General features: G+C 38.0%; 1 protein-coding gene across 4 annotated transcripts in view; it reads left to right on the plus strand.

Annotated features, from left to right (window-relative positions):
• tanc1b (tetratricopeptide repeat, ankyrin repeat and coiled-coil containing 1b) overlaps positions 1-17,443 on the plus strand; it is a 112,374-nt gene extending 94,931 nt beyond the window's left edge. For 3 of the 4 annotated variants that reach the window (XM_060876648.1, XM_060876649.1, XM_060876650.1), the window contains 13 exons: positions 1,634-1,742; positions 2,184-2,306; positions 3,987-4,223; positions 4,985-5,170; positions 5,947-6,025; positions 9,423-9,556; positions 10,216-10,339; positions 10,575-10,750; positions 11,121-11,253; positions 12,833-12,924; positions 13,698-13,844; positions 14,564-14,664; positions 14,761-17,443. In XM_060876648.1, coding sequence (XP_060732631.1) covers positions 1,634-1,742; positions 2,184-2,306; positions 3,987-4,223; positions 4,985-5,170; positions 5,947-6,025; positions 9,423-9,556; positions 10,216-10,339; positions 10,575-10,750; positions 11,121-11,253; positions 12,833-12,924; positions 13,698-13,844; positions 14,564-14,664; positions 14,761-16,111 — 2,992 coding nt within the window. In that variant the 3' untranslated portion in view covers positions 16,112-17,443. Of the gene's footprint in view, positions 1-1,633; positions 1,743-2,183; positions 2,307-3,986; positions 4,224-4,984; positions 5,171-5,946; positions 6,026-9,422; positions 9,557-10,215; positions 10,340-10,574; positions 10,751-11,120; positions 11,254-12,832; positions 12,925-13,697; positions 13,845-14,563; positions 14,669-14,760 lie in introns of those variants that run through there. The other variant, XM_060876651.1, reaches the window with a different exon arrangement.
• The last annotated feature ends 10,513 nt before the right edge of the window (positions 17,444-27,956 follow it).

Genomic DNA, 27,956 nt, shown 5'->3' on the forward strand with positions numbered 1-27,956 from the left:
AGTTGTAGAATCTACTCTGCTGCTACGGTTTGGAAATGTGACAATGAAGGAATAGGGGAATCGTGGTTGTAAAATGTCGGTGTAGTAAGGGGAAAAGTGAAGGTCCTGTCGCTGTCATGTACACGTGCCTGATATCGTTCACTTGCAAGCAGCCATCCGATTGGTTCCGTCTCGAATGGGAGCCAGTTAGTCAGGAATAGTATTTACACAAATATGCACTTTAACTAAACCCCCTTATTTTAATTTAACAGCATAGAAATTTTGTCAGAGGATAAAGCTGATCATTTAGGACTTTTATTTTATACAGACTCCTCTTTGTTGTTGGACAAGTGAACCCCACTGTACAGGTTAAACTTTCCAGCCTGAACTGTTCTATTGATGTTTGTCACATACACTCTCCTCTCTCACTCACTCACTCACTCTCACTCATTTTCTACTGCTTATCCGACATACTGAAGTATATCTCATCTGACCATATTACTGAACTCTCAATGTACACTCACAGTTACTAGCTGATGGTCTGATAGTCATGTCCTGTATGAATCACATCCTCTCTCTCTCTCTCTCTCTCTCTCTCTCTCTCTCTCTCTCTCTCTCCTTTCTCTCTTTCTCTCTGTCTCTCTCCCTCCTTTGTTGCTTGTCTATTGTCACTCATATTTATGCTTGCTTGCCTGTGTACTGTACCTTGTGTGGATTTGTGATAAAGTTTTACTAGGCGGATCATTATAGTGTGATATACATAGGCTTGTTTATTTCAGATGCCTCCATGTGGTGTAGATAAAGATGAGAACTGTCTGCTGCTTAATTGTTATTCTATCCCTCCCCTCTCATGCTTGGTGTAGAGCTCTGTGCATTCTGACTGGCCAGTGTGTGTCCTCACTGCACCAGCTGTGGGACTGACAAATGAAGGCTGGTGACTCACCTCCTCTTAGCACATACCCTTTCCCATAGTGAGACGGACACTCTGTTCTCATCCTCTATCATGCTTATTCTCTCTCTCTCTCTCTCTCTTTCACTCTCTCTCTCTCTCTCTCTCTCTCTCTCTCTCTCTCTCTCTCTCTCTCTCTCTCTCTCTCTCTCTCTCTCTCTCTCTCTCTCTCTCTCTCTCTCTCTCTCTCTCTCTCTCTCTCTCTCTCTCTCTCTCTCTCTCTCTCTCTCTTGTCCTCCTTGCAAAATAGAGAGAGACTTGCAAAATAAGGTCCTGCTACTTCAGCTTGTTTGTACTCCACTTAAGCAGGAAGTCAGCACAAACGAATACTTTAATAGTGAAGGAGATGATGAGCTGATCAAACTCAGCTGTATTCATGCATGGCCTTTTAATTATGTTTTTTTGTTAATGAATACGGGTCAAAGTCCAGGCCAAGCGTGGGGAACATGAGGACACCTCTGTTATTACCTTCTTGACATGCATGCCTTCCTAACTCTGGAAATACCTCTGTGCGTGTGTGTGCGTGCATCATGATAAAAAAATCCTCTCTCTAATGATTGAACTCTCAATAGTTTGTGAAGGTATGGTTTTATTTAACCCTGTTTATTTGAATTGGGAATCAGTTCTTTTTCCTTCTGTTAGTAATCTGCTATTGTTTCTTGTTTATAACTATTGTTTAAGTTTGTTGGGTCTCTGTCCCTGCAGGAGTGGCCATGCCCTGATGGCATTCATGTTGTCTAGGCAGGAAGGGAAGCTGAACAGGCAGCAGACAATGGAGCTGGGACATCATATTCTAAAAGCCCACATATTTAAGGTAACTTATAATGAAGCTGGTAGCCACCAAGACAAATGTAGCCCTCTCATTGATTCAATTCATAACAGCTATTTTATCCTTTAAAAATTAAGTATTGCTGCCTTTTCTTATTAAATTGCATTCTAAATTCATGTTGGTCATATGTTCATGATGTTTTGATAGGTCTATTTTAATTAATACTCTGAATGTGTGTGTGGAATGTGTCTATATACAGTAGGTGGAGAAACAGACCCTGTAATGATTAAAGCATGTGTGTTTTAAAGTTGACATTTAGGTGCTCTTAATGAGGAGTTTCTGCAAAATCGTAAAGAACCTTAAGATTTACTTTACTTTAAATATGGTAACGCAGAAGTCGGTGTAAATGCTGCATTACAACAGTACATGTCGGTATTGGGCAGTCTTTGCTTGGATGCACCTATTCAATGTTTTTGTTCTTCACAGGGTCAGAGTAAGAAGACCGGAGTATCGTCCAGTGTTCTGCAGGGTTTATGGATTAGCTGCAGCACTGACAGTCTGTCTGCTGCTCTGGCTTCCCTAAGAAACCTCTACACACCTAATGTCAAGGTCAGCACAGACACTCACATGCAGTTACATAGAAAAAATATACACTAATAAAACATAGCTGGCTTAAAGAGGAGTTAGAAATTATTATTTGCTCCATGCAGGTTTAATGCAGGATATAGCCCACCAAGCATGTAATTTTTCACTGGTAAATAGCATGTAAAATAATAACAACTTTTATAACGACGTATACTAGCACAGCAAAGTAAAATAAGATTCCTTCTTGTTAGGAAAGCTGTGGGCAGAGCGCAGGGTCGGCTATGATTTTTTTTTTTTTTTTTTTTTTTTTTTTTTTTTTTTTTTTTTTTTACTTCAGCAATAAACTATCTGTGTCTGAATTTTGTAGTTGCAGTATCATTATGATTATGATGTATCATCACTCAAATTAACCAAATTAAGTATTCACAATTCATCTGACTTACTCAGGGGTTTGTGGGTTCTCCATGTAATTCACAGAATGTCATAAAATAAATCTTTGCAAACAGTAAACAATTAAATAATTGATGAGAAATTTGTTGTAAAGTTGTGTTGTAAAATCCGAAGCTGTGAATAGTTTACTGTGTAGAGTGCTTTGATTCACTCAGATTCTACATGTTCTCAGCCAGCATGGGACTACACACTTTCTCCCCATTAGCCTGATACATTATCATTTCTGCAGGGGAAATATGTGGGGAAAACTTTCTGTGGCTTTCATATTTCCCCATCTTTCTGTAGGGAAATATGTTGAAGGCTTCATTATCCCATTACATTAGTGATCATTTAGGTGTATTATTTATTGTGCTGGATAAATATTTTTCTGATAAAATTCTGCTGATTTCATGTCAAACTATATCTACTGTGTTACTGAGGTAGGAAATGCCATCCTTGGGGTTGCCAGGAAAGTAAGAGCAGAATTAATGAAAATTGGCTCAAGGCAAAAATGATCTCATCAAGCACTGAGATGCTTTCTTCTTTTTTCAGGAGGGAAAACTGTCTTAAAGACTAATTTCTCAAGAATACAGTATTACAAAGCATATTTACTTTCTCTTCACACACTCTCATCAACCATTCTGTCCTCTCTCTCAAACAGTTTCCTTATTTCTCTGCACTTTAAGTCATCTCCAAATACTGTTAATTGTCATTAAGCCCCATGTCTATAACTACTTGTTAGTATTAGGTCTAACAAATTTGCTTATCAAAAGGAAAATGGTGCTTGGTTAAAGCCTGTTCCTGAATATTCCACTTTGTGCTGGAGTGCTGTTGTGATTAGCATGCTTTGCTAATCAGGTTGAGGTATTGTTTTAGAGAGGATAATTGTTCTGAAAGACTGAAAAGCAAAGCCACCATGAAATAACTATTGTCTGCCACTCTGGAGCTTTAGTGGTAGTGCAGAGACATTTAACGATGCATTTTAAAGTTTGCTTTCATGGATGGGTTTCATGGATTCAGCTTTACAGTACAGCTGTTGTGCATGTAGTATACTGTATGTATTTTCACTATGAAAAGAGATTTCCCTTTGCATTGGAGAATGACATTAAGTTAAAATAATTGTATAGTATATTCCAGAATAACCCAAATTCTGTTACTGTTTCTGTTACCTTACCTTTTTGACCACTGATTATTATAATGAGTAAAGTGATCTTTTGTAATGAAGTCTTGGTCTACCTTGTTGAACCTGTGTAATCATGTCACGTATGTGTGCAGGTGAGCCGTTTGCTGATGTTGGGTGGTGCGAACGTGAACTACCGTACAGAGGTGCTGAACAACGCACCAGTGATATGCGTGCAGGCACATCTGGGTCATCATGAGATGGTGGCCCTGCTGCTGGAGTTTGGAGCCAGTGTGGATGTGGCATCTGAGAACGGCATAAGTGCACTCAGTTATGCTGCTGCATCAGGACACCCGAGCCTGGTCAGCCAGCTGTGCAAAAGAGGAGCCAAGGCAAGTTTGATGAAATCAAATGATGCAACTTATTAGTAAATCAATGGGTATGTTTACATGCAGCCAAAGTGTAAATAATGCAACTGATCAATATTTAAAAAAAAAATGTACATGCACAATCAAAAATTGTGTAGGGTATAAACAGTGTTATGTGTAAAAGTTATGTGGGGTGGGTCCAGAAAAGCGTTCTTCATATTCAGCCAAGGTAAATAATTTGTTTATTAGTTACTATTTATATGTCACAGCTGGATCGTTGCATATATTCTAACATATTCTGTTTCAGTTGTAATGAACACTAACCAACATGGCAAGTGCAAAAAAAGCAGTTCTGTTGGGGGGAAAATAGGATAGTTCCATACTGTATGTAGAATGCTGCAGGATATAAATTGTTTCTTCCAATAGTCTCTTTAATAAGGACATTTGTAGGACAATTTGCTGAGACTGACATTACTTAAGGCAGTTTGAAGAAACAGATATCTAATATACAGAGCAAACTTTAGCCTCTTGTTGCTCTTGAATACATGCAAAACAGTTGACTTGGTTCCTGCAATGAAATGAATGAAAACTGAATGAAAGTTCACGTTAACACAACTAGAGTTGTGAACTTGAAGACATTGAAATTTTTAAGAGAATTGGTTCGTGTTTCCAGATGACTCCAGATCACTGGCTGTTCTTTGGCAATATATATGTTTAAGCATCTATTGAAGCAAACTTTAATAAAAGTTGGTTTTGACCGGTATATTATTGCTAATCATCATCAGGTGGATCATGTGGATAAGAATGGACAGACTGCTCTAGTACATGCAGCTCTGAGGGGCCATCTGGATATCCTCCAATACCTGCTGGAGCAGAGGTGGAGCAGAGAGGATCAGCAACATGAGCTCAGCTTAAAGAGAAAATCCCTTCAGCAAGCACTAATAGCAGCATCCAGTATGGGACACACACAGGTCAGCTAACACACATACACAAACTGAAAAAAAATCACCCGATACAGTGTTAACTGCTAAAACATACACACACCAGGTACCTATGTAATATGAACTCATTTACCTCTAAAATGCTGAACTCCACCACCTTCATGCTCCAAACTCTTCACATTTTTGTGATACAGTTGCCATGGGAGATTAGCCATAGCAACAGGCCACTGAGACTGCAGTGATAGATGTGAGACCATTCTTTACATTTTAACCTCTTTATTAAGGAAGGATGGAACATGGAAAAAAAAAGTTCATATGTTTTGCGAGAGAGAACCAAACAGGGCATTTGTTTAAGAAAGAGACAAAGTGAGTGTAATCTTGCACTAGATTGAGTAAGAGAAAATTGTGTGTGACTGAGAAACAGAAAGTGGGTAATTGATAAAGACTGAGTAAGTGAGAGGATGTGATACTGTGTAGAAATGTAATGGTTTGAGAAGAGTATTTGATATAGGTCACAGACAGATGGATGAGGGTTTGGATTTTAATAAGGTTGAGAGAGCACCTCACTGAAGTACCTCGCCTCCTATTTGTCTGTCGTTGCACTTCATTTTATAAATGCATCACCTCAGAGAAAATCTAACGCACTGTGGCACCTCTGTATTGATCACCTGAAGTACCTTTGTCTACAGTATAGCTCTCACACCTGCCTGATGCTACACTACTATTGTATACATTATTATATATGTTGCTAATTTCCTTTCTTTGTACTGAAATTGTTTAATCAAACCAGTTTTGTTTTTCGGTAGGTGTTGAGAGAGTTACTGGCACTTAATAAAGAGGTGGTCGTAGAGATTGATGCTCATGATACACTGTGGGGAGAAACAGGTATGTTTTGCTTTAATCTCTATCTATAAATGTAATTACATTTTCTTATTCTTCCTGATTACGTCTAAATCTCTGTCTTATTCTAGGGTAACCTTAATTTACCTGCTCCTTTATTATATGGATAAAAAATAAGGACTATCCTTTAGTCATCATTTTAGTTCATATCATCATGTCCATAAACACATCTGTCATTCAACATTTGGTACAAAATTTCTTTCCCAGTTTACATGGGAATGGACAGCTCTTGTTCTATATTACATAAAATGGACTAGCTTTGAAGCAATAATCATCAAATGTTTATTTTTTGTCATGCATTTTTGTATTTTGACACAGTGTAGAACAGTCACAGTAATCCATGAGATATTGCAGGCTAGAGGTCACCACAGATCTCTAGCCCCTGTAGGTGCTGGAGAAATTTAAAGATAGGGTTCAGAAAAAGGATTGAATGGCAGGTAGCAAATAAAAGCCTTCTTGTTGTTCCCTGATGACTCACAGCCACTTATTCGAGTCTCTGTTTTGTGCCTCTTTGCCTAAAGCCTCAGAGACAAACTATACCTTCTCATATTCGCATTCATTGTAGAGATTGTGATTGTCATGGGGGAAAGAATGTACACCCTTCTTCAATTCTACACTAGGAACACTATACTAATGCGTGTGATGTTGAAAGCTTTTGGGGGTTTTTTTGTTGTTGTTGTTGTCACCTAAGGTTATTTGGCCTGCTAAATAAAAGCATTACTGGTAATCAATATTATATATACCACAGTACTGTTGATGTTTGGTCAAAAGTTGTTGATAATATTACATAACAGCATGGCTTGGTTAGTAGCTTCAGCTGCAAGATTTACGACATTCATTCATCAGGTTTTTTAATCGAACAATCTTTTGTTGCTTCAGATTCACACAGTAGCTGAGACCGTTGTTTAAACTTCTTCTTGAATGTTTATCTAAATTACAACGATTTATACACAGCATACTATGGCTTATAATAAATATAGATGGTTTTTGGTTACCCCAGCTGCACAGTTTGTCTTTGCTAAACCGTAGTGGCTATTTTCTCTGACAGCCGGACAGGAACAATGCTCTCTTTGTGTCCATCTGTCAATTACAGCACACTTTTCCACTACCAGATCACATTAAGATATAGGTCAGTTCATCATCAAATATTTTATAGCTTATAAAACACTGTGCCCTCAGTGAATAAAAAGTATAAGTGAAGTTTGAATAGCCGAGTAATATAGAACACTCTTTAAATTAGTATTATTGATTTTTTTTTTTTTCAAAATATATTGTAAATTTCAGTCCATTATTGCTTTCTGTTATGTGTCTTAATAACTAGGCAAACAAGTCGAAATGCCTAGAATGTTTATCATTTATACTTCCTCTTGACTTACAATGCAGACAAAATCAGAAGTGCATTAATGAAAATTATAATGATATTGAATAGTCTAAATGTTAAGGTTGTATTTAGCAGATGAGTGTATTGAGCATGACCTTCTGGGGTGTATTGACCTGTTTCCAAAGAAATGCTCTACACTCAGGACCGTATCTATGCAGTGCAGACCAGACTATAATTGTTTAATTGTATGAATACAATGACATTCTTTTGCATCTCGGGTTCATCTGGTTCAAAATGTGCGTGTAATGCTCTATTAATGAAGCATTGGAGAATTCATCATCTCATAGAAGTAGACACCAAGTACGGTAATTCTGTCCAACAGCACAGGCCTGCCACTTGCTGTGATGTTATTTTATTCATTACATAAAGATCACAGTACTATTTTAGAGGGCCATGTTGATTGTTTTGCCAACAGCCAAAGTGGATATTCAGTGAATTTGTAGAGATTGAATTGCAATTGTGTTGGTGCCACTAAGACGAACATAATCATTGTTTTCTAGTGATGTCAAAATACTTTTGGCTTGTGGTGAATTTTTTTATTTGGTCTGTAAATAGAAAATTAGACAGAAACAGTAACTACTATGTGTGTTCCAAGCACAAAATGAATGCCAGATGGAATGAAAGTCTGTATAAATAAAATTACATAGAAAACTATTTATAGTTTCTCTCAGTTTTTGTTTTATATTGTAGATTAATGTCAGAAAATTAGTGTTGTACTTATCCATCACTGATGAGTACATGATTCTTTGCAAAGGGGATTACAAATGATTGATCTTCTGTAGTCACTGAAGGAAAGTAGTGAAGCAGGGTTTACCAGCATAAAATCATTTCCTTTTCCATGCTGGGTTAAGTTAGAAAGAGATATACGGGTGATAGGGTAGACACAGGGGTAGACTTAACATGAAAGGGTCAGCTGTTAGTGCTATGGGGTGCTACGATATGAAATGATACGATCAATCACCTGACTTCTAGTTAAATGGTGCACTTCAGAGTAATACACTTGAAAAGACCTAGACCTGCAGAGATGCGAGAGAGAAAGAGAGACTGAATGAACGACTGTCACTCTCCCAGCTCTCCTAAGGTTTTTGATGGATTTGCTGAACTGACTCACACTGGCAGAGAGATCTGTTATCATTTTCCCTCACATTGATTTCCATCTTTGTCACAGCATTATTTAACCTTTTGAGGGACTGACGACACATTTGCTCTTCTTTTTATTACATTTACAAGTTCTGATAGATAAACATATCGAGAGCAATAGCCGTTTTTTCGGGCATTACAACCAGACCACTTTAAATCTCTTCTTACAGCATGACCTAGTTTGGGATCTCCAGTAGTAGATTTAAGTAGATACTTATAAAGTCGATAAAATCACTTGTATAATTGTGTATGTCATAGCCCTAGAAATTTGTCTGAATGCTAAATGCTTCTCCAATGTACAATTCTCTTCAGTAATGGACTGAACAGCATTATCCATTTGTTAGACTTTTTTCATATACCGAATCACAGGCTCTATTTTTTTATTAGCCTATATATAAAGATCGAAGGCTGACCCCAATAAAACTTGGGTTGTGAATATATTGGGGGGAAAACAGGACAAAGAATGGATTCTGACATGCCAGTTGCCTCCTGAAAATATGTGTCATTCCCAGGTTTGGCATGATGTCTGAACCCTGCTGTATCTGTTCCCTGCTCCTTAGCGGCTGTATCCTAGACAACCCAATCACTTCCAACATTCTGTGTCACAGGCACATGCAGTTTCATAGCAGGCCTGAGTGTTCCAGACAGCTCCACTTTCAGACATGGAGAGAAACCTCTCATCTTAATTAACTCATTATCTTCTCATAGCTATGGCTTTATAGTGAGTTTTTGTAAATAAGGACTTTACATATCAACCAGCACTCGCTTTAATTCTGCTTATTGGTGATCACTTTTATTTAGATTGTTGATGGATTTTGCTTTTTTTAATTGGTCTATATTTGTGTGTGTGTGTGTTTGTAGCTCTGACTGCAGCAGCAGGTCGAGGGAAGATGGATGTCTGTAGGTACCTGTTGGAGCAGAGGGCACAGGTTCAGCAGGTGAACAGAAGAGGAATGTGTGCACTTTTGTGTGCAGTGAGACAGGGTCACTGGCAGGTGAGACATTATACATGCAAACAGTACTGTTGTGTTTTAGTCTGACAGAAGTCTTAAACATGTTGAGCATGTATTCTCTTATTTAATCTAAAGTTAAATCTAAAGCTATCTAATCTAGCTATCTAAGTGTGGGAAAGGGCAAAGACAAATCCTCACCATTTTACCACTGCATTACGTTTCATATCACCTACTTGTATCAAATTCACTGTGTAATTTCAGATGAAATATCTGTGTTTTAATCTTGTTAATGTTTTCATGAAGAAATACTTTGTTTACCGCATCTGACATTACTAGGATTGCAGTTTGCTGCAGGGAACCTGCAAAATAATTTAGTTATATGATCAGTCTAACCTTTTACACTATTCTTCGTGTTCCCTATTTTTTCTCACAGATAAAGTACATTCAAAGCCCTGTAAATTTTATCTCCTTAACAAAGACTGGTGTTTGTATGTATTAGTATATTAGTGTAGTAGCTGCTTATGCCACCTGTCAGTGCTGCTTCTATTTTACTATAAATTTAACTAAAATACTACAGCTGTATGTGAATTTAGGTTCCCAGGTGCTTTATGTGTTGACGTCACAGCAAGCTTGGCATTACATGGCAATAGTGCATATAGAGCGGGCATACCAATAATATTTCCTCAATCTCTGTATGTTAGGTTGCAGATGTGTTGTTGCAACATGGCGCAGATGTAAATGGAAGTGATAAGCAGGGTCGCACATTACTGATGGTGGCAGCATGTGAGGGTCATCTCAGCACTGTGGACTTCCTCGTCAGTAAAGGTGAATGACCAAACATACCACCGTTAATAACGTCCAGGAGCTAGTTCTTTGTTTCTGTTATTGTATTACAATACAATAAAAATGTAGATTTTTACAGGTTAATTGATTTGAATTTTAGTTGCTTTAAGTAAACCAGAATCTTTTTACACTGTAAATGAGTACAAATGGGTCCTATTAATCACAATGCCAGAGCCATAGGCTGTAGTTGTTGCTTTAAAGGCATTATATCTTCCAGGTGCTTCTTTAACATCGGTGGATAAGGAGGGGTTAACGCCTCTCAGCTGGGCATGCCTGAAAGGACATAAGAATGTGGTTCAGTTCCTGGTGGAGAAGGGTGCAGTTATAGACCACTCAGACAAGAACGGACGCACTCCTCTCGATCTGGCTGCTTTCTATGGGGATGCAGAGATTGTGAGTTACCTGAAGTCTTTTGTTTAGACCAGTTGAGTAAGGCACAATCTGACTTGTTTTTCATTAGTTAGCACCAAGTTTAAAATGTCATTTTTGCTGTAGAGTGCATGATATGTTTGGTCTCTTATTAACTGGGGTAGATTCAAATTGGTCATCTGAAGATTCGAAGGAAAAATAGTATATTTTAAATGAGGTCAGCTCAAGAAAGTCTGCTCCTACATTAACAAGACCATGATTGATTTCTCTCTCTCTCTCTCTCTCTCTCTCTCTCTCTCTCTCTCTCTCTCTCTCTCTCTCTCTCTCTCTCTCTCTCTCTCTCTCTCTCTCTCTCTCTCTCTCTCTCTCTCTCTCTCTCTGTGTGTGTGTGTAGGTACATTATCTAGTGGAGAGAGGAGCTGTGATTGAGCATGTGGACTATAGTGGCATGCGGCCACTCGATCGGGCTATAGGCTGCAGAAACACTTCAGTGGTGGTCACTTTACTCAAGAAAGGGGCCAAATTAGGTGAGTTTAAAAACATCATAACATGCAATCAGCTATTTGAGGAGAATTTCCTGGATTGTAGTTTCCACAATTTTAAATATTCTTTTTCCTCAAAACAATGTGTGGATGATACAAAATTTAGCTCGAACAAATTTATGTAGATACGGTAATGTAGCAAGGAGCAATGGGTTCTTTCTTTCTCACTTTCATACACACACAAGCCACAGTGACCATTAACAACAGTCATGTGTTCAGCAGCATGGGATCTATTATGACACCCTATCAGAATATTAGTATTACAATACCAGGTTTATGACTTCCATTCACGCACATAACCTTCATAAACCTCAGTATATAAATGACGATAAATAAGATAATATGTTAATGAACTGCCTCCTCACTCAGATGGAGCCTGCATTTTTTTCTCCATAATTCTTTGCATTGTGTTGTGTTGTGTTAGTACTGCTGAGTTTTAAGCACCTCAGTGTTGGGATGAAAATAGTCCACCATACAAATAACAAATAATAACTTTAAAGCAGTGGATAAGTTTGAAAATATGAAATGTAATGCTGTGTGTGTTTGTCTGTGTGTGTGTGTCTGTGTGTCTGTGTGTGTCTGTGTGTATCTGTGTGTGCGTGTGTGTACAGCTCTGGAAAAAAATTAAGAGACCACTCCAATTTTTTTCTCTTAACACAGCATATTTAGATCTACAGCAGCCATTTAGTTGAATTCCAATACAAGCACCTCTTGTTCTACTTAATGAGGTACTAATTCAGTGGTTAATGAAAGCATCAAGGTACTGAAAGAGGAAAAGAAAAAATACACTCACATGGTAGTCACTGTACTTTTGAATTAGGAGCAGCTTGCTGGTATAAAGCAATGCTAGTGGTACCTCAAAAATAATTGGAATAAAAATATTAACCAGGCCTGGAGAATTGAAATTAAAAGATTTGATTGATTGAATAGAAGGCTTTAATTCTGGCTTTACTGACATCAAGGACCACCATGTAAATCCCCAGACCTGCAATTCTAACAAATATTGATTTCTGAATTCTTATTAATTTAGTCTATAATTTACTGTTTAAAATTTATGAACTTATTCGATTAGTATTCCAAGTCTGAAAACACAGCATCTTTTTTTTATTTTGAACAATTGTCATCATCTGCAAATAAATTCTCTAAATAACTCTTAAAAATATTATTATTATTATTATAAAAGAAAAGAAAATTGTTTATTTTACTCAAGCCCATATTTATAAAAAGAAATTTTCCAGTGGTCTCTTTATTTTCATCCAGTGTTGTGTTTGTGTAGAATTTTCACCTTGAGATCTATGATCATGGACTTTCTGTCTCTGTTGCATTAAATAAGGCCTTTCTGTCTTTGCCTGTCTTATACTTCTACCCTGTTTCACTTTTTTCTCTTTCTTAACTGCTTTCAATAAAACTGTCATAAGGCTACCGAACATCTCCTTATGATCGAACAGGTACAGTCTTTAGGTAACTTCACTACGATACTGATACAGAGTAAAGTTTTTTATCTATTTTGTACATGGTGATTTAGCTAAGAAACTTGTATCTCTCACTGCCCTGTGTAATATAGGTAATGCAGCTTGGGCAATGGCCACATCAAAGCCTGACATCCTCATCATTCTGCTACAGAAACTCATGGAAGAGGGCAATCTGCTCTACAAGGTAAGGGCTAAAATGGTCAATGATAAAAAACATTCTCAAAGAAAGCCTGGAGATGTATGACTGTCAGTTATATGTAACAGGCCTGGTTACAGTAACAGTAAAAGTGAAGTAAAACTAGCCAGTTAAATGAATAATAACACTAAGTCCTTTGAAAGCATAATTTCTTTTACAAAAGTTATTTATTTTCTCTTATGTCAACTATCAAATAAAAAATAAGCTTTTGTTAAAGGTAATGCTGGAGTTAAGAGTGAAAGCCTCAGGTGCTAAGCTTGTATCATGAACAACTTCTGAAGAAACTTTGAGCTGTAATACAGAGCAAATTCAACATGATGTTTTAGTGCCAAATCTCCAGGCCTGCTATTATTGTTTTAGCACTTATTAAAATGAAAATGACAATTTATTATCTTCAATTAACTTATCAAAATTTGCCCTCTAATCCATGAAAATGTGGTTTGAAAAATACCCGATAAGAATCATTTAATAAGAACAAAGGACGATTGGAGTAAAATGAAGAGAAGATGAAGTGTGTGTGTGGTACACTGATTGCTCTGTGACATTTAAGAGAATGAGTTTTGTGTCAGAGAGAGAGGGGGAACAATTCTGGATCGAGTGATTGATGCTGGGTCAGTTTGTGAGCTGTTCTGTATGAATGATGAGTATCTGATTGTGCTTTCTCCTTGGTTTATTTTATTTATATTTATTCTTTTTTTACTTTTCTGTTCTCTCTCTCTCTCTCTCTCTCTCTGTCTATCTCTACACACTCTCTCTCTCAGAGAGGGAAGATGAAGGAGGCAGCTCAGAGGTATCAGTATGCACTGAGGAAGTTTCCCAGAGAAGGCTTTGGTGAAGAGCTGAAAGCGTTTAGAGAGCTGCGAGTCTCTCTGTTCCTCAATCTCTCACGCTGCCGTAGGAAAACTAATGTAAGTATCCATACAAATTATTCCTGTGCTCCTGTCAGACATTTTGGGAAGCATGCTATTAAAAATGAAAAAACTCAGCTTGATAGATTTTACGGGTGCTGTTTAAGCACAAAGCACATAATATTGTTATGGTTTTACTCAAACCGTTTTTATTCAACCTTACTGTTTCAAATACAATGAAAAGCTGAGTATACATCTGTAAATGCATTGAAATTAAACTTTTAAAACAAAGCCCTAATTCCGGAAACGGTTTAAAAAAATACGTAAAAACACTTCCATAATTTGCTGTAAAAATGCAAAATACTGTATGAAAAGATGTTTCTTCTGCTGTTAAACTTTACCAGTCTTTATACAAACCAGCTCTCTTTTGCGGCTCTTATTGCACTCATCTCTGTGGGAATGTGGAGTATTAAAAAAGTGTTTAACAAAATTCCTATCACACTTGTCTATACTCTTTTTTTTTAATTATTATTCTTATAAATTGATTTCAATATCGCATACAAGTTGACCAAGTACATTTTTTTGAAATGCATGAAATTAAATTGTTTTTTAATATAGTCACTATGACAACACAGCCTCTTCCTTCCTGCATACAGAGAGAGACAACACAGCAAGTTTTAAAAAGGCAGCTCAGACTTAGAAGTGTTTTACTATGCTAAATGTGGAAGGACTTCACTGCATTGTCTGAAGCCCCTGTGTATGTGCTGTCTTTCATGCAGGACTTTGGCCTGGCTGAAGAATTTGCAACAAAAGCACTGGAGCTGAAGCCCAAGTCTTATGAAGCGTACTATGCTCGAGCTCGAGCCAAGAGGAGCAGCAGGTAAAGAAGTTAACCACGATAGCACTCGTGTCTTCTAACTTGTATTCTTTATGCACTTTAAATCTCTCGGTATTTCCCTGTCTCTTCCACTTACAGGCAGTTTACTGCAGCATTAGCTGACCTTCATGAAGCAACCAAGCTCTGCCCTAATAATCGTGAGATTCGCAGACTCCTGGCCAGAGTAGAGGATGAGTGTAAACAAATGCAGCGTGCACAAAATAAACAGGGAGTGATGATCCAGTCCACAGTCTCGCAAGACTCTGACCATGAGCATGAAGATGGGGAGGAAGAGGAAGACGTAACAGAGGATAGCATAAGTAGGGAGCTTCATGAAGAGGAGGAGTCTTCTAAGATGGACCCAAGAACTGAAGCCTGGACCCAAAGCTTGTACTCATTTAACCGGACACTGCCAGAGTCAAACTCTCCTCCTCCTCATAGGCAGAGCCAGCGGCAGCACCAGCGAGAACCTCTAACACACAAGAGCCTGATTCTTCAGCCCACTAAACAAGCCCAGATCATCAAAACCAACCAGCACATTAACTCCACATGCCCAGCAGGCACAAAGGCCCAGTCACAGAGCCATGGCTCTTCCAGCCCAGTCCCTAGCCGCCACATGCTGAAAGCAGGGCCAGGCATCGACATCAGCCCTCTGTCACCCCCTAGTGAAGTGGACAGGTTTCCTCTTTCTGCCACAGTTCACCATGACAGTGAAAGGGTCCAGCTATCTGAGGCGTTTGTGTCTTGTAGCTCAAGCAGGGCTCCAGAGAGACTCCTGGCCCACTCAGTGAGCTCCTTAGAGGGCCTGGCTCTGTCAGCAGGACATGGAGCTCAAGGGCAGGAGTTGAGGAAGGAGTCGGTTCAGGGAGCAGGATCAGGCTCTGGATCTCAGCCAGGCAGTATGAGAGTGTCAAGCTCCACCAGCAGCCTGGCATCCAGCAGCAGTCTGTCAGACAGCGGCAAAATGCATGGGCCAGACGTTCGCACCAAAACCACTGTGGACAAAAGCAAGCCTGCCAACCAAGAGTACAAACCCCGACCTTTCATGGGTGTTATGGACAAAACAGCCCGCTTTCAGCAGCATCACCAACCACAGGGCCAGCAGCCAGTGTCCCGCGCCTGGCAGAGTCACTCAGACAGCCACAGCATGTCCTCAGCAGGAATGAACAGTGAGTTAGCCGTTGCCAAACTGGGCAGCACTTACCCTGAGCAGCTTAAATCCTCCTCTGTTGCTTTAGGGAGTCTGCACAATGGCAGTCTGCACTGTACAACACTCAGTGACAAGTTCTGTCAGGCTGCCACCTCTTACAAAGAGCCCAAGCCAGTGGTGGCCATGGCACATTCCTACACGGACAACAAGCCCAAACATCCCAGCTTAAGCCGAGATAATCCTGCCATTCATGTAGCTTCAATGAAACCAAAGCGTTCCTTTATTGAATCCAACGTATAAAGCCCATTCATAATACAAACAGAAATCCATTACTCCTTACATTTACTCTCTCTCTCTCACTGTTGTTCTCTCTGTCTCTCTCTCTGTCTCTCTCTGTCTCTCTGTGTCTCCCTCTCTCCCTCTCTCTCTCTCTCTCTCTCTCTCTCACACACACACACACACACACACACACACACAGAAAACATTAAATAAAGAGAATTTGTTTTTAAGCTTTTCCTTACACTGTATCAGGCCTTACAACTAAATCGTATTCATGTTTTACTTAACAAAATAGAAGAATAAAATTTTCTGTACTTTTTTATGTCCTGTAAGGCCAAACGTATGTGCTAATGGGCTGCTGTCATATCATACTTCAGCCACACTGGAAACAAACCACTGCAAATTGACGCACATAAACCCACACACAGCACTTTACACACCATTACTGCAAATCTGTCAAGTGCTTATAATGCACACAGTAGGTTTATCTGTTGACATTATATCACTGGTGCTGAAACATAATGACTAAAATGTGGCGATTAATTACTGAAAAAAAGAGTAGAAGAGGTCAATAATGAGTAGACACTTTAACCACTAGTGCAGTGTATCTTTGATCCTGTGTGAGAATATCAGTTTATTGGACATGTGCTAACGTGCCTCTCTCAGCTAATCAGATTGAAGCCTATTGTGAGCTGAGGCAGGTATGTTACAGGTCGAGGAATCGCTCCAGTCTACTTCAGGACTGGATCTGACAAATGGCTTTTAACTTTGTAAATAGTTCTTGTATTTTTCAAACCCTTTATTTTATGTAAAAGTCTGTCATTGTATTTGACTAAATGGAAAATCGTGTGTTAAATGTTGTGTTATTTTATGCATTTTTTTTTTTTTATTTGAGATGTTTGAGGTTGTTGAAAATAGACTCCTGTTTGTATGTTTGTATGCTACATATAAATCTACCCCATAATGTTAAAAGTTATCTTCTCTCCTTCTACGTGCTTATTGTTTTGCTGTCTGAGATAATTTATTTACAGCACCTATGGCTTGGCAATTGTAAAAGCAATATATTTTATATAGTTATTTTTGCACAGCTGCTAAAATATTTCAATAAGAAGCTCTATGGAGATGACGTGGGTTAAAGTGCATGTGACGGTTGCCATTTTTAATAAAGAGGACATGCAGTATAAAATGAGAGCTATTAGGCTTGGGGGACAGGAAATTCTATTTTAATAATTATTTTATTTGCAATTCTTGCCATGTTTCAGTAATGTGAATTGTATTATTCTTTAATTACATGCTGTAAAGATGCATTACTGCCATTATTCAAGAGGAAATAATAAATCTCACTGAAAAACAGCCAGCCTGCATCACTCATTCTGTTCAGCCACAAGATATAGCAACATTTCAGCAATTTAACATTTAGTCTTGAAGAAAAGAAATCATCACTGGACTGGTCAGCCAAGGAAAACTGTGAATAAAATCCAAAAAACAATAGTCAGTGACATCCCCATCAGCCTTAACAGGACAGGAAAGGTTTTATTTACATTGTAATCCCCTTTATTCAGGCTCACTGGCAGTTTGTAGTCTCTATCAATAAACACACTCTGATATTTCTTCACTAGCATACAGACTGAGATTATTGTCAGAAAAACTCTGTTGGGGAGGAAATGAAGAAAAGCACACGATTTTTCTAAGTGCTAGTTTGATCCAGGACAAGCATCAAGAAAAAGAAGAAGGCAACAGCTTGATTTTAGTGTTATTTTACTTCTGTTTAATCCCATACTTATGTTCTACTAAAAACTGGATGGTCTGCCACCAAAAGTGACATGTTCAAAGTTGTTTATCAATATAAATGTCGGCAGATTAAATCTGAAATTCAGATCTAGCGCCTCTAAAGATTTGGATCAGTTTGTTCAATTTGAACGATTGCTTATAAAATAAGTAAAAATATAATCTACACATATGCCTTCAAACTTTGGGTTTTTATTATGTTTTCAAGATGGCTGCTGCATTTGTTTTTACATCATGTAAATTTATCAGTTTTTATAGGTTACAGTGTTACAGACCATACAGTGTCAACCACATAATGTTTAAGTTATATTAATTCATAGTAAATTAAATAAACTTTGAACACTAAACCCATCTCAGCTGATGGAACACAACAGAGACTTTACTGATTGGTTGTTTCTTCACATTTTGTGTTTACGTATCTTGCCATCTATTGTCACGATTTCAGACAAACAGCTTACAGTGAATGTGTTTAATCTTTAGTTACTGTCCAAATAAGAATATATCAATAAACCTCAATATAACTTAGACTTAAACTAGGACACAGTTTGTACTGGAAACATCCTAAACACAGCGGGATTTCAAATAAATATAGTTTAAAATCAGTGAGAAACTCTACAGAACCCCAAGGCCACTTAGTACGTTGTGTGGGAAGTAATTATGGTGCTGCAGAGCAGGAAGTTTATCGCAGCTGGATCAGCACTGCCAATCATTCCAGTCCTTACAGTTTTGAAGAACACAACAGTTTCACAAGCACTGAAAATGTCTGTGATTGTTGCTGAGGGCTGTGTATCAAAGTCAGTAATGTTCTATGCTAAGACCACGGATGTATAGGTGACGGCATGTGCTTTTTTTTAAAAAGCATTTTATTTAGAGTTGAAGATCTGCATTGTGGCTTGAAGTATAAAGGCAAAATGAGCAGAAACTAGCAGGGGAAAAAAGTTCAGTACTAATAGTTGTGGTCATGCAAGGATTCTACTCAGACACGTATTTTAAACGCATCCTTTTTTGTTTACTACTATTTTTTGAAACCCTTGTATTTATTTTTTGTTGTATTATTTGTACCATTTTAATCTGTATACAGGAAATGTCAGCATGTATTCATGTTTTCATGAATTGTGGTTCACACCAAAGAGCCAATCATGTATTTAGATTTGCCTTTGTTGAAACTTTCTGCAGGTTAACATTTAGAAATGTAGATAAATTTAGATTATTTATCGAAACTATTTAGAGATAAAGGGAATGAGTGATGTAACACTAAAACCCACGAACCTGTTTATGACCTCCTGCTCACAGGAAATAATCTGGAACACCAACCATAAAACCAGTCTACAGCGCCTTCATGTTAGCTACCTTAAAGTCTCAGCAGTTCAAAACAAACGATGCAATTTGATTTTAATTCCGAAGCTGTCAGTTTGAAACAAACACTGCTGAAAAAAACATTTTACATTATGAAATACACAGCATTGAACAGAAATGAATCCAGTAAAAAAAAAAGCATTTCATTGCCTCTGCAGTCTTATCTGTTAATAAAACACTTCATCACTTCAATTCAAACTTCTTAAATTTCATGGTCAGGCACACAGACGGCTCGTCTCTGTAGCATTACCGGCATAAATGAAGATAAATGTAATAAGCCTGAATCTGCATCCTGTCTGCCTCATGGATAAATCGGGAAAGCACTTCAATTTGTGAGATTGTGTGTTTGTGAATGTGTTTCACTCCTCTGGGGTTCTGTGAATGAGAATTCACACAATGCCTGATTAGTTTGCTTTGGGAAAAAGTGTAAAACCATGAGTTCCTAAATATCTCATTTTCAGGCACTGAGCTACACACCCAGAGTTTACAAGCACAACAGCACCGATTTCTCTCCACAGTGACCAGGTACAAAGATAGTAGATAAAAAACTCTCTTATAATGTGGAATGACTCAGATATAAACCCAGAAAATATGCAGCAAAGCAGGTAATCACTACTACAATGATAATACTATACAGATGTAAAGATAGAATAATGCTTCCCTCATATATAGTTCAATAAATACAATGGAAATTGTTTGAAATAAGTTTCAAATAAAGCATAAGCTTGAGGCCATCATCACAGTGATAAGCATTTATATCCTGTAATATACAATTTATTAGCTTTTAAACTCTTGATGGCTTGAAGGTTGATTGTTTTCTTGGTATTCTGTGAGTCTTTGTGTAAGTGCATCCAGTCTTTCTTATTGCTGTAGCTATAGTTCTGCTTTTCTGTAAAGAGAAAGTGCTTTTTAAAACATCTCTAAACAATCAGAACTTCCTGCTCTTCTGAATGCACAAACATTAACCTGCCACAGCTCCTCTCTCCTCTCTGGCCATGACAATTGCCCTTAGAGGTCAGATGTTTCTTCACAGGAGATCCTGGAATATTTCATTCTCCTGTAAATCTCTCTTCATTCTTACTCTTCTGGTTTGACTTTCTCCTCTGTCTTTCACCGTCTTGTCCTTGCCAAAGACTTGTTAATAAAAGAAAAACAATGTGTGGGATGATAATTTGAGAGTAAGTTCATGTTTGTGACCGTCTCAGCCATGAGTGACTGTAGATCTCAGTAAATACTAGACCTTTTATTTCTCTAGCTATTATTTCCCCTCTTTTCTGTGTCTAGTCTTCAGTGTCAGCACTTTGTTATAGTAAGAATTAAAGCCATTTTTATCCTATCCTTTATATCTGTAGCTGTTTTTTTATCTGGATTGTGTTTGCATCTTCAGGACGGAGGGCATTTTAAATTTGCCATTTCTAGGTGACATGACAAGCTTTCTTTTGCCTTATAAGAAAAGGATTTCTAGCTGCTATACCATAAACAATGTTTTTGTAGACATCCCACAACATTAATTATGACACTGATTGAATAAAAAATGTAGAAATATACAAATTACTGCATATAAGAGCAATAAAACTTGGGACATAGTTTTATTCCTTAATCAGTAGATCAGGTATTAAGGGTCAAATATACATATTAAGAATGAATCCAAGCTGATTATTAGATCAGAACTGCTCCTCTTTATCTTTACATCAGACACATTAGATTAGGTTTAACACAAAATGAATATAATGCTCAATGCATGTCAGTATGCAGGTCTGCTCTTCTCTTCAGTAAAGCTCTTTAAGATGAGCTGTGTAGTGGGTCTGCACTGGCACAAATTCAGTAAAATGTTTACTTCTAGGAGCCTGAGGATACTGAATGGCTGTATATGAATTCTGCCTGGGTGCAGGATGGCTTTTTAGTTGTACGTGCAGGGAAAGAGATTTCCTGTAACCAGTGCCAGCTCTGTCTTACAACCAGACTCCTGTGCCATCTGTCAGCATGGAGCTGATACCTAACCAACCAACAAGAACACTGTGTGGCTGATCAACTCTCTCTCTCTCTCTCTCTCTCTCTCTCTCTCTCTCTCTCTCTCTCTCTCTCTATCTCTCTCTCTCTCTCACACACACACACACACACACACACAATTATTGAGGTCTGTGTTGAATCTGGTCACTAGTACAGATGATAATCCTGACCTGATCACTAATACAAGTAATCTGCAGCTATGATGTTATATTTGTTAAGTGAAATAGTTAAGGGGGACACGGTGGCTTAGTGGTTAGCACGTTCGCCTCACACCTCCAGGGTTGGGGGTTCGATTCCCGCCTCCGCCTTGTGTGTGTGGAGTTTGCATGTTCTCCCCGTGCCTCGGGGGTTTCCTCCGGGTACTCCGGTTTCCTCCCCCGGTCCAAAGACATGCATGGTAGGTTGATTGGCATCTCTGGAAAATCCGTAGTGTGTGATTGCGTGAGTGAATGAAAGTGTGGCACTCCACACTGGTTGGCACTCCGTCCAGGGTGTATCCTGCCTTGATGCCCGATGACGCCTGAGACGCCAGATAAGTGGTAGAAAATGAATGAGTGAGAGAGTGAAATAGTTAAAAGGTTCACCTGGCATGCACTAAGATAATAACAATCTAGAGCACATCTGTTCACTGACTAAGTGTATTGTAGATTATTGGATTACTGGGTTAAAGTATGACAATGTAGTACCAAAGGGTTACATTTATGGGGGTTTATGGGATCAAACTACAGGTCAATTATATACACAACAAGCTTATGTAAAGAGTAAGGTACTAGAGTTTAATGGAAATGAAATTTACAGCATTGGATAAAACAGAGAACTGTAATGATGATATAGTGCAATTTTACTTTTAAGTTAAATGAATTTCCAAATCCTACCCTGAAGATAAAACTATTTGCATACCATACCCAGTCCTCCAGATTGATGTTTTATCCAGTGGAGAAAAATGAAAGTTAATACACATGATGAGAGAGAGAGAGAGAGAGAGAGAGAGAGAGAGAGAGAGAGAGAGAGAGAGAGAGAGAGAGAGAGAGAGAGAGAGAGAGAGAGAGAGAGAGAGAGAGAGAGAGAGAGAGAGAGAGAGAGAGAGAGAGAGAGAGAGAGATTGAACAGTGATCAGGTCATTTAAGAGGCAGGTGAGAAGGTGCAAAGCTCAGAGAGAACAATCACCTCTCATGCTGTGTACACAGTAAAGGACAGTTCCCTCATTCAACACACATATACAATACATTCATAAGGACCAAGGGAAGGCTTTACTATTTACTTTACTCTGCATAATAATAGGAGAAGAACCAATTCCATCTAACATAAGTAATGCAGTCTAGTGCTTGGGTCTGTGAAACCTCTAGTAACAAATAACAGAGAGATAGAACGTGAGCTGACAGACCCCTAGTGGCCAGAAAGTGCAGTGACAAGTGTGTGTGTGTGTGTGTGTGTGTGTGTGTGTGTGTGTGTGTGTGTGTGTGTGTGTGTGTGTGTGTGTGTGTGTGTGTGTGTGTGTGTTAAATGGGAGGGAAGGGTTAACATATTCTCATAATAACTCGAGTGTCCTTAACCCCACTGAACACCTGAAGCTTTCTGGCCTGACATGAGTGCCGGTCCTCACAAATGTGACTGAACAAGCAAATTCTCACAACTGTGCTCCAAAATCTAGTGGGAGGCCTTATCAGAAAAGTGGATTAATATAAACACCAAACACCATATATTTGGATTATAAATCAAAGTTTACAGCTATAAAGAAGAGTAAAGTCAAACCCATGATATACTTCAGCAGTGAACACCTGAAGTCACCACTGTTTATCAAGCACAGCTGCTCACGCGATACCTTTGGACAGTGGATCTTGTTAAGAGGAGAGCTTTATTCTAAATACATGAGCTAATAAGAGGCTTAATCTACTCACCCAAAGAGCAGGGCTAATAATGCTCTCCTAGACTTACAGATACTGATGGCAGCCTGCTTATTTAAATAACGGTAGATTTTCACCTGCTGTGTCTTTTGGAGAGCTCTAATGCAGACGTGCATAGAATAAAACCCATCAGCACAAACCAGGGAAATTCCATCCTTACACTTCACCCTGCAGTGCTGCCAATGTCTCCAAGAAAAAAACACAACATCCTGTAACTGGTTTATTTATCCCTCTTGTGTGTATGTGCATATGAGTGTGTGTTTAGGTTTGTCTAAAACAAAAGCCTCCCTGGGAGATTCTCAACAGGAAGTGACCTGGGACACACGTCCAAGTCAGGGATGACTGTTACCATGGCAACAGAGAGGGAGGACAGAAACAGCAGCATAAGAAAACAGCTTCAAATGGAACAAGAAGCAGTCATACTTTTATGACATGACAAGGATAAATGCTTTGTAAAAGATAAACAATGAGACACCACAAATGTTCTTTCTGTACTCACGCAGTGGGACGGTGTAATTCAACCCAACACAAAGTGGTTTATTTTCTCACAGCGTAAATAAAAAGGTAATTCCTTCTTACAGCAGTTTAGCAACAATTACATTTGAATGTATTAATTAACAACACATGCTTTTTAGTCATTTACATTTACAGCATCAAATACATCTACATCTACAGCACAAGTTCATTTCTGTTACTATAGAAATGATAAGGCACTAGAACAAGCGCATTAATATAACAACTGTTAGAGAGTTAGAGACAATTAATCAATACTGTCAAGAAAAGTTCAGGAATTCTGTGGTACAACCATTAATAATGGTTATTGTTTATCTATTGAACAGAATTACTGTACAAAATATATAGAAAAGATCATTTTTTTAACCAATTTATGTTTTAACCAATCAGATCTTTTAAGATGCTCAACTGGGGTGAGTGCAGTGCTGCAATCTGTGTGTGTGTGTGTGTGTGTGTGTGTGTGTGTGTGTGTGTACTGTATGTGTGTGTGTAGGCTGTGAGTACCTGAGCATGCATGAGCAGACTTGACTATAAAGCAGGATGGATAGGGATTTGTTGAGATTGCATGTGCTCAGGTTCATGCTCAGGTTCATGTATAGCTGGAATACAACAGGTGGACAAAATAAATGTAAGATGTAGGATCAGATGATGCTAAATAAGATTCTGCATGCTGTACACGGCACAGTGTGTAGGTTGCTTGGAAGGGTCAACTGCTGTTGCATGCTGGGAAATCATCCACATTCTCAGCTGTCTGTCCTGCCCACCAGAAGGCAATCAAACCTTGTCACCTGGAAGTCTAAAATGTTGCACACACACACACACACACACACACACACACACACACACACACACACACACACACACACACACACACACACACACCACTCTCTCTCTCTCTCTCTCTCTCTCTCTAATGCAAAGCCACTAATATCATTACACAAGAAGATAATTCATTCATTAATGAGATAAAAAGTTTTAATGTTTGTTTTCAGAAGCTCAAGAACTGACTTGTGCTTCCTAGAGATATTGTAAACACCTGAAATAAACTACCCGAGGTAGTTCGGATAAGCGGTAGAAGACGAATGAATGAGATGAAAAGAATTTGGTCTGAGTATGATTAGTGTCTAATCCGTCAGGTCCAATCAGGAATGTTTTTAATCTGTCAAAGGCCTAGGAATGATCTTGCCACTGTCATAAGCTGTTATAAATGCTGAAAGTGTAAATGATTAAGAATAAAATATCAGCATTTCAAACATGTGATGAAGTTTGTGTGTTAATTAATCAGCATTTAGGAATAATCTTTAAAAAAAAATAATAAAATAAATAAATAAATAAATAAATAACCTTGTATAAAAGTCTGAGTCGCAATCCTATTGATTCAGGTGATCTGCAAACATCTCAAATTTTTTAGGATTTTCAATAAAGTCTTTGTCGTAACAAAGACTTTTTATTTGAAAATATTTATATTTGTTTAAAGAGATGTTCCTCGACAACATCTAATCAATCTTAATCTCTGCTAAGCATTTGATCAGATTAATTCATTTACCCCAACAGTTTGTTTTTAATGTCATTTAACAGAAAGATAAAACAATGATCATGAAGGTCAAATACATGACCGTGTGTCCATACTGTATATTAAAATGTGATGATAAAAAAGGCAAACTTTTTTCACACCTTATTTCCCTCGCGTACGCACACACATTGCATGAAAAGCCGTGTTGATCTGTTCCCAGTTAATAATCCAGTTATCATTCCCTTCACAATGTTCACAATGCTATATAATGTAAAGCTTAAAGAGAGTTGCTTATAAACTGCACAGCGACTGCACTGCCATCCATAAAACTTAAGAATTATTAGCAACCGCATGCGTTCACTGCCATGAAGCAACGATGAAGCAAAATATGTTTAGATGCCATAGATTATAAGGTGTAGTTTGTTCTGTAGCTGTTAGATAGCAGTACAGTGATTCACATGCCATAGGCCTGTACCAGACATTAAGCAGTTAGAAGACTCTACACTAGATTACATATTCATAAAAAGAATGAAATTAAAGAACCTAGTATATACTTTCAGGTTATGTTGGGTTAAGTTAAATCATATAAAATACGAGATGATTTAGTGGTTAAGGTGTTGGACTACTTGAAGGTTAGAAGTTTGAATCTAAGGACCACCAAGCTACCACTTCTGGGCCCCTGAGCAAGGACCTTAACTTTATAAGTAAGATAAATATGAGTCACTCTGGATAAGGGCACATTAATGTAATGTATCTATCAAACATGACAGAGAGCTTCCATAAGAAATCTTTACAGTAAGCTTTGTGACCCAGTAAGGTTTAAAACACCACCAGGCTGCCACTGCTGGGCACTTGAGAAAAGCCCTTACCCCCTCAGTTGAACCTTATTCATTACTAAAATAAGGAGAGAGATAAATCTGTCACCCTGTATAAGGACATCTGTCAAATCCATAAATGTAAAACTCTGTATCATTATATACAACTGGATAATGCTGCATGGATTCATGAGCTTCAAGCTCAAAACTCTGCATAACTAAATGGAATCAAATTATACAATCATTTGCAAATAATATATTTAAAATGTTGAACAAAAACTTAAAGTGCTTGATTATACCTGGTTCTACAGACAGCTGGATACAACATATGAAACACCAATGATACGTGAAATACCAATAGGTCCCAACAGTATTGTTACTGTACTGTTAGTGTTGAAACACTGTTCCATTGATAATCTCCAATGTCTCTGAAGAAGTGGCCTTGTGCCACGGAGCCCCTGAGAGAAGCCGAATTGTAAGAGATTGATTGGCATTTAAACCTGTTGCTTCAATGCTTGACACGTTTGTTTATGAAATCCCTGTGGTTTCATTAGCAAGCATGTCAGCAACGCAGGGGTTAGTGCAAGTAGTTCAGTGAGACAAAACCAAGACAAGAGCAATTCCCTTTATAGAGAAATATGTAAACACATGGTTCAAAAAAAGTCGGTTAACTTGATTGGTTAAAGTGTGACAGCTTCAGATTTAAAGTCTGTGTGTGCCCATGTGTAGTGAAGCAGAAAGACATGACAGAAAGCCTCAGTCTGTGCTGCCATTAATCATGTGCTTGTCATGTCTGAGAAAAATATTCCATGTACACCAACATATACATAAAGAACCTGTTATTTATGATTCTTCTATATACTGATGGTCTCCTCCTTCTATTTCCACTTTGTTTTAAAAGAGGAACAGAAATTTTCTTCATCCCGCTGTCTGTTTCTGAAGGTCAACGATGGTGTGATATCAACAGGCTTCACTTATCAATCTGCATACAAACAGATTTATTCATAAATCACTTGTCTAAGCTTTTAAACAAGACACTTGGGAGTAATGAAATTCCTGTAAATTCTGAAAATAAATGTCTTTATATTTTATATATTGAATATACAGTTTATATTGCTTATTTTTTATTACATTTAGACTTTTTAGTTTCTATCAAAAAACACATCCACAGCACCAATGAAAAACCTTGTGAAACCAGGTGGTTTATATTATTACCATTCATGTGAAAAATTAAGCCAATACATACTGATAATGAAAGACAAATAATTTATTCTTGAAAAAAGAAATGGCAGAATATAAAAACAGAACAGACGAGTCTGTATGTAAGTGCCCCAGCTGACAGGAGATTTGCTGTTCACTTTTTACTGTTATTTGTTATTAACTTTACCCAGAACATTCATTTTGAGGCAAAATAATTCCACTTGTTTTTTTTAGTGTTTACCCTAATCGTTCATTTTATGCTCCACACTGTCTATGCACTGGATTTATACAAATACAAAGATAATTCAAAACCGGGAAACTTGCATTTGATTTGACTAACAAAAATTTACACTGGGTTACAGGGTTGATAAATAAAGCTGAATATCGTGGTGGAAATTTTTACTGAGGAGCTGTTTGTAAGGATTTGACCTTCTATGCACGTGACTGGTAGTTGTTTGTGACAAGAAATTGTTATTACTCAAGATTGTTTTTGTAGAATATGAGATGGACAGAGGGAACTGAAGACGAGTTGAGAGACTCAGGCTCATAAACACCTTCTAGTAGACCTTGGTAAGGATAAGATTAGCCAGGTGAGGAGATGAGCAGGCGTTGTGTATCTAAGCCAGTAATAGATGATGTTTTTCTCTTACATGTTATCTTGTTTGAATCATGCCTATAAAATATTAATGTATCAGGGCCCAAAGCTCTCTGATGCTACACGAGAAGTGTGATATTTTATTTTCTCAAAAACTTCCTCAACAATATGT

Source organism: Tachysurus vachellii, chromosome 8 (assembly GCF_030014155.1).
Source record: "Tachysurus vachellii isolate PV-2020 chromosome 8, HZAU_Pvac_v1, whole genome shotgun sequence".
Lineage (NCBI taxonomy): Eukaryota > Metazoa > Chordata > Actinopteri > Siluriformes > Bagridae > Tachysurus > Tachysurus vachellii.